Raw genomic sequence first — 8,694 nt, 5'->3', positions numbered from 1 at the left:
TGAGTTCAGGTCAGGGAGCTCGGTGCGGATGATGCGCTCAGCTGATCGCACCACCCTCTGTAGAGCTCGTCTGTCCTGCATGGTGCTGTTCCCGAACCAGGTCGTGATGTTTCCCGTCAGGATGCTCTCTATGGTGCAGGAGTAGAAATTCCTGAGCACCTTGGAGGGCAGTCTAAAGTCTCTCAAGCGTCTGAGGTGGTACAGACGCTGCCGGGCCTTTTTTACCACGGTGTTGATGTGACAGGACCATGTCAGGTCCTGCGCGATGTGAACACCGAGGTATCTGAAGCTGTCCACTCTCTCCACTGGGCTCCTGTTGATGATGGGGGTCTGGTAGTTCCTCACCTGCTTTGTACTGAAGTCCACTATAAGCTCCTTTGTCTTGCTGACATTCAGGAGGAGATTGTTTCTCTGGCACCAGTTCTCCAGATTTCCAACCTCCTCCAGGTAGGCCGTCTCATCGTTGTTGGTGATCAGGCCCACCACGACAGTGTCGTCAGCAAACTTGATGATGGTGGTGGAGTTGGTAGTGGCCACGCAGTCAGAGGTGTACAGAGAGTACAGCAGGGGGCTCAGAACACAACCCTGGGGGGCTCCAGTACTGAGAGTGATGGAGGCTGAGACATGTCCGCCCATCCTTACTGCCTGTGGTCTGCCAGTCAGAAATTTGGAGATCCACTGACACATGGATGAGCTGAGTCCCAGGTGCTCCAGCTTTGTTGTGAGTGTGGAGGGAATTATTTGTAGTGGAGATGAGTGGTACCTTTTGTCTTCATGTCTCCCGGTGGTTATTTCAGTCAAAGTTGCTCTTCTATCAGCTTGAATCAGTCGGCCCATTCTCCTCTGACCTCTAGCATCAACAAGGCATTTTCGCCCACAGGACTGCCGCATACTGGATGTTTGACCCTTTCCACACCATTCTTTGTAAACACTAGAAATTGTTGTGCGTGAAAATCCCAGTAACTGAGCACTGGGATACCTGTAAATCATATTTGGTGGTTACTAGAAAGCAAATGAGCACATTTGATGTCATAGGTTGAACCCTATTTGATCATTGCTACCAGTTTATCCTTACACGGATGAGTTTTTGAGACACAGCCAGAGCCATAATCTTGCTTCACAGATCCTAAACTGGCAGTGGGGCTAGGCTAAAGGTTGTGAAAGGCATGTTAGAATTTAGCATTAAAATTAGTATTATGCTGTTCATATAGGATGAAACCTAAAAGTGATTTCTGCTGTTGTTTGTTGATTTATTTATTGATTGATTAATTGATTGATTGTTCTTGTAGCTTGTGGTTTCTACTCTGAATAGAACAATGTCTGGTGGCTGTCATTGGGCTTCATGAGATTCTGTCATGTGTGAATGTGAATAAATCCATGGCTTATTGGACTGAACACAGGGAGATCTGCTGGAATCATTGCTGTGAGAATGAATGGAAGCAAATAAGGTTTGCGTCCAACAGTCCCAATCGCCATTGGCACTGTGGTGGAATAGGATGTGGCGTGCAAGGACACTACAGCAGCAGCCTCAATAGTCAGCAGGGGGTTATTAAAAACAGTGGGCTTGTGGACAAGTAATGCGACAAGACAATGATTCTGGTAGCTTGAGGGAATCCATGGAATATGCAAGCCGCATGAGAATGACTCAGTGAAGATATGATCAGTGACTGCAAGGGCAAAGCTCTGCTTTGAATTAATGAATAAAAGTGACTCACATCAAGAAAAAAACTGGCATCTTTCACAATTTTGAAATACAGACAAAAAGCTCTGAAAGAAATCAGAAGCTGTACTGAATAACTCTGTGTCTAATAAGTCTAATATTCTGCAAGACCACATAAACATCTTATATAGCCATGTGAATGCTCTGTATGGGAGCTGAGGGTAATATAGTCCTGTGCAAATAAAAGCACAACCTCGCGCGCACACCAACTCACCCACCCACCCACACACATACACACACCAGATTGTGCCATGTGTTTGAGACGACTGTTTGGACTAAAGAGCTGTGATTGAAGCGGGAACCCAAGGGACATGGTGCTACGTGCAGTTCTGAGCTTTCTGCTCTCACCCTCACAGACACACAGTCCTAGAGAACACAGAGATATCAAGATAGCGCATGGAAATGTAAACACTTGGTTGTTGTCTCCAGGAGAAACCAACTCAAACTGTTAAAGATATGTGCAATGCAGGGAAGGGTTTGATATAAGATCAAAAAGCTGGACAGATGTTATTATAAGTCTATTCCCAACCTTCAAAAACAAAAACAAATTAAGCAATTTTATTAATGTAAAAATAATCTCATTTTTAACTTTGAAATGCTATAATGTTTTAACAAGGAAATTGGCTGTGGCAATGAAGCTGTTAGAACACAATAGAATGCATGATTAAGACTCGCTGCATGATGCAGATTCGAAAGAAACAGTAGAAGGAAACATGCTGATAGATCAGGTGAGCACTGGTACATAGCAACTGGATTATAGACAATAAGTTTACTTATTCCTTACCAACCCTGACAGATTTGCATCTTCAGAAGCTAGTGGGTAATTCTGATAAGGAATATGTACAGTAATTCATCACACACTACTGAAATAGATTTGCAAAGGTAGTTTTTTTTACACCGTATGCCTCAAAGTTATCTATAAAAATGATATTCTTTATAGTTTATTATCAATTTGCATAAGCACCAGATCTAATTAGAAAGGGAAATTGTAGATTAGACGAAATTCAAAGGATAACATACACTCAGTGAGCACTTTATTACAAACACCTGCTGATCATAACACAGCAGTGCAATGCATAAAGACTCTGCAAATATGGGCCTGAAACTTTAAGCAATGTTCACATCAACCATCAGAATTGGAATCTCAGTGAGTTAGACTGTGGCATGATTGTTGGTGCCAGACAGGCTGTTCTTTGCTGAGTATTTCTGTAACTGTTCATCTCCAGGGATTTTCACATACAACAGTCTCCAGAATGGTGCCATGAAGAAAAAAACTTCCAGTGAGGGGCAGTTGTGTGGACGGAAATGCCTTGTTGATGAGAAGGCAAACAGAGGACAGTCAGACTGATTTGACCTGCTTTGTATACATATAGTGGGCAGAAAAGCATATCAGAATAGACAACCTGTCGAACCTTGAAGCAAATTGGCTACAACAGCAGGTAGAAAATCCCATAGCGGGCAGTGGACACAGGATAACAGGAATGGATAGTTGAAGACTGGAATAAATGTACCCTGGTCTGATGAATCCTTAGTTCTGCTATAAGGCACCCATTGGAGAGTCAGACTTTACTGCCAACTGCATGAATCCATGAACTTTGTGCTAACAAACCAGGCTGGTGGAGTTGGTACAATGGTGTGGAAAATCTCCACTTTTCTCATGAGACTTTGTGCTCATTAATCCTAATTGCAACTTCCAGCATAATAATGCACCATGTAACAAATCAGGATCTCCAAACCTTTTTTATGAACATGACAATGGGTTCAAGTCATGTTTGTGGCCTTATAAGTCACTGGATCTGAATCCAATAGAATTCAAATGAGGTCCTAGTCAGGTGTGTCAATTAGTATAGTGTGTCAATGAAGTGCTTGGTGAGTGTACATCCAATTTGTTCTGTATATTTATTTTAAAAACACCCAGGACCTATTGGTCAGTACAGACTGTACACCGATCAGTCACATTGTTTGTATACTGATTAGCCATAACACCAACTGAAGGTAAATTAAATAACCTTGATGATCAATTTTACACAAGTAAACTGGTCACAGTATAATGGGCAGCTCATCTATGTCTATAGAGAACAAAGGCCAGTCAGCCGGTTCAATCCCACAAAAGATAATTTTTTCAGCATAAATTGCTTAAAATAGATAACCGAGCATCCATGGAATGTGCTGAAAAAACTAGTCAGATCTATGGAGGCTGCACTCTGCAACCCACAGAACTCAGAAAAACCCAAGAATCCACTCCAGAGCACACCCCAGAGAGTACTTGTGAAGTCACACCCCAAGGAGCTCAGAGATGCCCTAGTGGCACAAGCGCACCCATAAAATACGGGGCTTAATGTTCTGCTTTTCAATGTTATGGTTTATCTGTATATTTGTAGGCAAATTACAGTTTTGGATTATGATTTAGGTATGTAAACTATTATCTGTGGAATCAACGTATTTTCTAAAATATTTAGCTACTGTACATTGGTTCAACAAAAGGACTGGAGCACAAATTGACCGGTGATCTGCATTTGGGTGGAGGAAAAGGCTCTAAGCACCTGGCATTCGGTTACGGAAAACCATTCAAAACTAATCCATCTCAATTAGGTGGTCATACAATTTAGGATTGACCTTCCAAACCAAACCTGGCTTATATAACCACATTAATGAGATAGACTGGTGTTGAAAGACGTTGTCCGCTCATGCCGGTGAATTGTTCTATGCATAACGGTTAAGATTTTCTTAACATTAGCTCAGGACCTGATGATCGCTGCTGGTGCTGTTTTTCTCACTGCTGCCAGAGCTCATTAGCAAATACAACAGGCAACCCAGAAAATAAAATCGAGGTGGTTTCACACAGTAGAGAACAGTCTCTGAAGGTATGTAAACAGCATTCATCAACTTAATTGTGTCTAATTAATTAAAACAGTTCTTCATGAGGCACCTACTGGCTCTGCTAGAGATGAAGATCTAACTGGATCGGCTCCTTTACCGCTATGTTACATTTGGCCAACCCGTTTTCCACTCCAAAACTAATGAGAATTAAATGTGAGTATTGGGCAGCATTGGCAGTGAGAGCTGAGTTTGCCAAACTCTTTTTTGGGTTCCTCAGGACAGGTCACGTTGCTGGCTCTAGGTCAAACTGCCTCCCTCCAAGGACACGTGATGTTTTGTCTGGTTGTGGGGTTTTGGACTAAGATGAACCATTTTTTGGCTTTTTTAAAGACTTAGTATTGTGACAGTAACTGTCACAATTCATTATAGCATGTTCACAATAATATGTCTGAGTGAGATCCAGGCTCTGAGAAAAGCCTCATTCATGAAATGGTTCAACTGTTTATGAGCCATGTGAAGAAAAAAGCACAAGGCACAGTCTGAGCTTTTTATTTTATTTTATTAGATTAGGACAAGAAGGATCTTTAACAGTTTAGCCTTTCTGGCAGTTTGAACCAGTCTGTTTATTCTCTTTTGACCTCTCTCATTAATGAGGAATTTCTATCCACAAAGCTAGCACTCACGGGACCTTTGTCATTAATGCACATTTCTGAATAAACTCTAGAGACTGTCGTATGTGAAAATCCCAGCAGTTATAGAAATACTTAATCAGCCTGACTAAAATTAACAATCATGCCACAACCAAAAATTAAGTGCACTGAGGTCAGATTTTTCCCTGGTGTTTGTTGATTGTTGACATTATCTAAAGCAGCTGGTCTAGATGTTTTCTCTTGCACAGCTGCTAGATAATTGGTTTATTAATTAAATTAGTAGGTTGACTCACAACAATACCATTAGCATTATAATCACTTAAATTTTGAGTTCGACTTGTGGCTCCATGGAACCTCTCTGGGTGCGTGCTGTGGTTTCTGGCACCAGGATGTTGGCAGTGGATCCTTTGGGTGCTGTCGGTTGAAGGGTGGGGGCTCTGTAAATCCGATTTGTTTTTCTGACACATCATGGGTGCTCAATCGGATTAGTATTTGGGGAGTTTGGAGGCATGGTCGACACCCTTGGTCTCTTTGGCTGCTGGGCCCTGTGTGTGGTTGGCTACTGGGTGTTCCGTGTGCCTTTCTATTGCGGCTAGCATTAAGCAATTTGAGCTGCATTGGCTTAATGATGGGATAAGACTGGAAGAGCTGGCCTTTAGGCCTTTGGAGCATGAGTAAGCCTTGTGAGCCCATGATCCTGTTACCAGTTTTCTCTAATATAATGGACAATCAATGAATGCTGGTAAATGTATGTAATATATAAATATTTGGTAACCTAAAGCAATTCTAAAAAAACCTAAAAAAAAAAAAAAAACTTTAAATAGTTACAAGTTGTCAGCCAATAATGAGACTGAAAAAGTACTTAATAAAAAAATGCACTGAATTTGGAAAATACAAACAGATGGAAGCTCATTAAGTCAACATGAGTGGACTGGCATGGCAATTATTAACAGCTACAGACGTAAAACTCTCACTAAGAGAGGACGTCAGTGCAAGTGAAAGTGTGGGTAGTGTGTTGTGGGTTGTGTTAAGCTGAGCAAGAGACCGATTCATAAGCTAATGCTCTTCCTTACGTAATATATGCTGACCAGTCTCACTTATACATGTTCTTCATCTTTAGTGTATTGGAGCAGTTAATAGATTAGTATAATTTAAAGGTTCATTTGCAAACATATTTTTGTTTTCAATTTTTTTTTTTATAAAATGTCATAAATAAATATATATATATATATATATATTCTTTTAGTTAATTTTTTTATATGACCCCAGGAAATATTAATTAAATTGGTGTGGGGTTGTTTCAGGTAAAACATAACCAATTTAGTATAAAAAAATTTCATATATGTGTTTTGGCAAATTAAACCTTTAATTTCTACTCCTACTTAGTTTAGTATTTTAGATCTTTGATTTGGTGTAATTCAAAACAGAAGTTGCTCTGTAACAGTCACAGCAGGATTAAAAACCTTCATCCCAAAATGGCTTAATACTAATTTGGAATAAAGATCAGAGTAAAGGTTATGTCCTTACCAGCGACTACATTAAAATAAAACAAATTAGATTTGATTTTTAATGTATTTTTATTCACTACAATCTATAAAACAGTAGAATATGAAACTTTTTTTATGTAGAATCTGGCTTAGGAGTCAATGCACACAGGTTATTCAGCATTGATACATAAAAAACCCAGAATTATGTACAAAGCTTTTCATTTGGCAATATACAGTACATGGGTTGTATGAACAGATTTGCCTTCTAAAGATCACACTTTCATTTTAACCCTCAAATGTATTTGCATGTTTCTCAGACTCTTCTGAAACTCTCAGGACAGCTCTGAGCCTTCCTTCACTTTGTGATCAGAAAGTCACTGGCACTACAATATCCAGAAGCTGACACCTTCTTAGATACATGAAGAAACCTTCTTCTTATCTGGGAGAACTTCGTAGGATCTTCATTCCAGCCTTCAACTTACAAAAGACAACCCGCTTTCCACATTTACTCCTCTTTTAAAGGATTCGTGGTTGTCCAGATCGCTCTTGCCCTTCTGGCTATTAACATCATGCTGTCTTTGCATGGGGACCTGACACATTGGTCATAACATCATCTTTAATAAAAAAGAGGCCCTACTCCCGTTTCTTACTGAAGACAGCAGACACAGTCCTCACAATGCCCATAATTCCAGCCGTTCCTTTCTTGACACCCCTAGCCTCCTTTATGAGCTCATGAAGTCCATGGAAGACGAGCAGAACGCCATGGTACGCTTCGGCTGCAGATACCTCGAAGAAGCCGCAGTCTGCAGAGAGAGCAAGCGCTCGCCCTTCCTCGCTTGAGACGACGCGACGATGCTGCAGGTCCCGCTTATTGCCCACCACCACCATGGGCACCGAGACGCTGATTGAAGAGGACAGCTTCTGTATAAGTGCCACCTGCTGCTGCACCACCTCGAAGCTGGCGCGGTCGCAGATGCTGTAGACAAGCACGATGCCATCTGCCCAGCGGAGCTGTTCTTCAGTCACGGACTCGGAGCTCTCACAGCTCTAAAGAGGCATTTAGACAAAGGTCAGATATGTCTCTCATTTTACAGGAGGCTATGAAAACATGTTATAGATGTCAGTGCCTCACCTGTGGATAGAGGGAGTCCCAGATGTTGAAGGAGATCTCCCGGCCATCAATTTTATCAATGTGACTGTATATTGACTCTAAAAAAAAAAAGTAAATATGTGTAAATAAAAACAAATATATGGTACATATAAAAATATGTATTAAATAAAATATACAGGGTTTTACAATATTACCAAACTTACCAATATCACCGTATTCACCAATAAATCTTTTGGTAAGAAACCTCACAGTGAGAGCTGCAGAATCAGATAAAACATTATTTTATACACACTGACTTTGTAACAATCTAAAGGAGTCAATATATAGAAATTTACATTAGTCATACCTGATTTCCCGACACTCTCAGCTCCAAGGAGCAGAACGTTTGCTTCCAATTTATTCTGGTTTCCATCCATTGCTTTGCTGATGGCGGGTAAATTCGATTTAACTTGTACAACCATTTATATAGTGAAGTGTATGAAGCTCACTAGTTTTTAACACAACGCAGAATGAGCTCTGGAGAGAGTGCCCACCTATAAATACCACCGATGGGCGGGGATTAACAATGGGCAGGGTTTCCAACCAAAGAACACAGTGTACCAAGGAGAGAGAAAATCACTCTCATGATCACTTTGCTTGTGCTTATTTCATCTGAGGCGCACAAATAACTGGAAAAGGACACGCAGACAAAACTGTCCTCAATTCCCTAATAATGTGCCTTTTTTTATTAAATCTTTTTAAAGTGATATGTTTATACTTTGCATAACTTAACAGCCAAGACAAAGAGTCTCTTGGACAGGTAAATTCATTCAATCCAGGTGTAATGTTAACATGGTTTATTAAAATATGTTTGGAGTTATGAAACCATGTTCTCCATTATTAGTCATTATTGTAAATGACTAATAA

The 8,694-nt window shown here is 40.5% G+C and overlaps 1 protein-coding gene across 1 annotated transcript; it reads right to left on the bottom strand.

The window, feature by feature from the left end:
• Nucleotides 1-6,715: 6,715 nt before the first annotated feature.
• zgc:171704 (Ras-related and estrogen-regulated growth inhibitor-like protein) lies at nt 6,716-8,684 on the bottom strand. The gene is made up of 4 exons (XM_053494894.1): nt 8,135-8,684; nt 7,992-8,045; nt 7,810-7,886; nt 6,716-7,724 (listed from the first exon to the last, which is right to left on the bottom strand). The coding sequence occupies exons 1-4, from the start codon at nt 8,247-8,249 to the stop codon at nt 7,311-7,313; spliced, it is 660 nt and encodes a 219-aa protein (XP_053350869.1). The 5' UTR covers nt 8,250-8,684; the 3' UTR covers nt 6,716-7,310.
• Nucleotides 8,685-8,694: the final 10 nt, after the last annotated feature.

The sequence above is a fragment of the Clarias gariepinus genome, chromosome 4 (assembly GCF_024256425.1).
Source record: "Clarias gariepinus isolate MV-2021 ecotype Netherlands chromosome 4, CGAR_prim_01v2, whole genome shotgun sequence".
Lineage (NCBI taxonomy): Eukaryota > Metazoa > Chordata > Actinopteri > Siluriformes > Clariidae > Clarias > Clarias gariepinus.
This window is presented reverse-complemented; position numbering and strand designations above follow the sequence as displayed.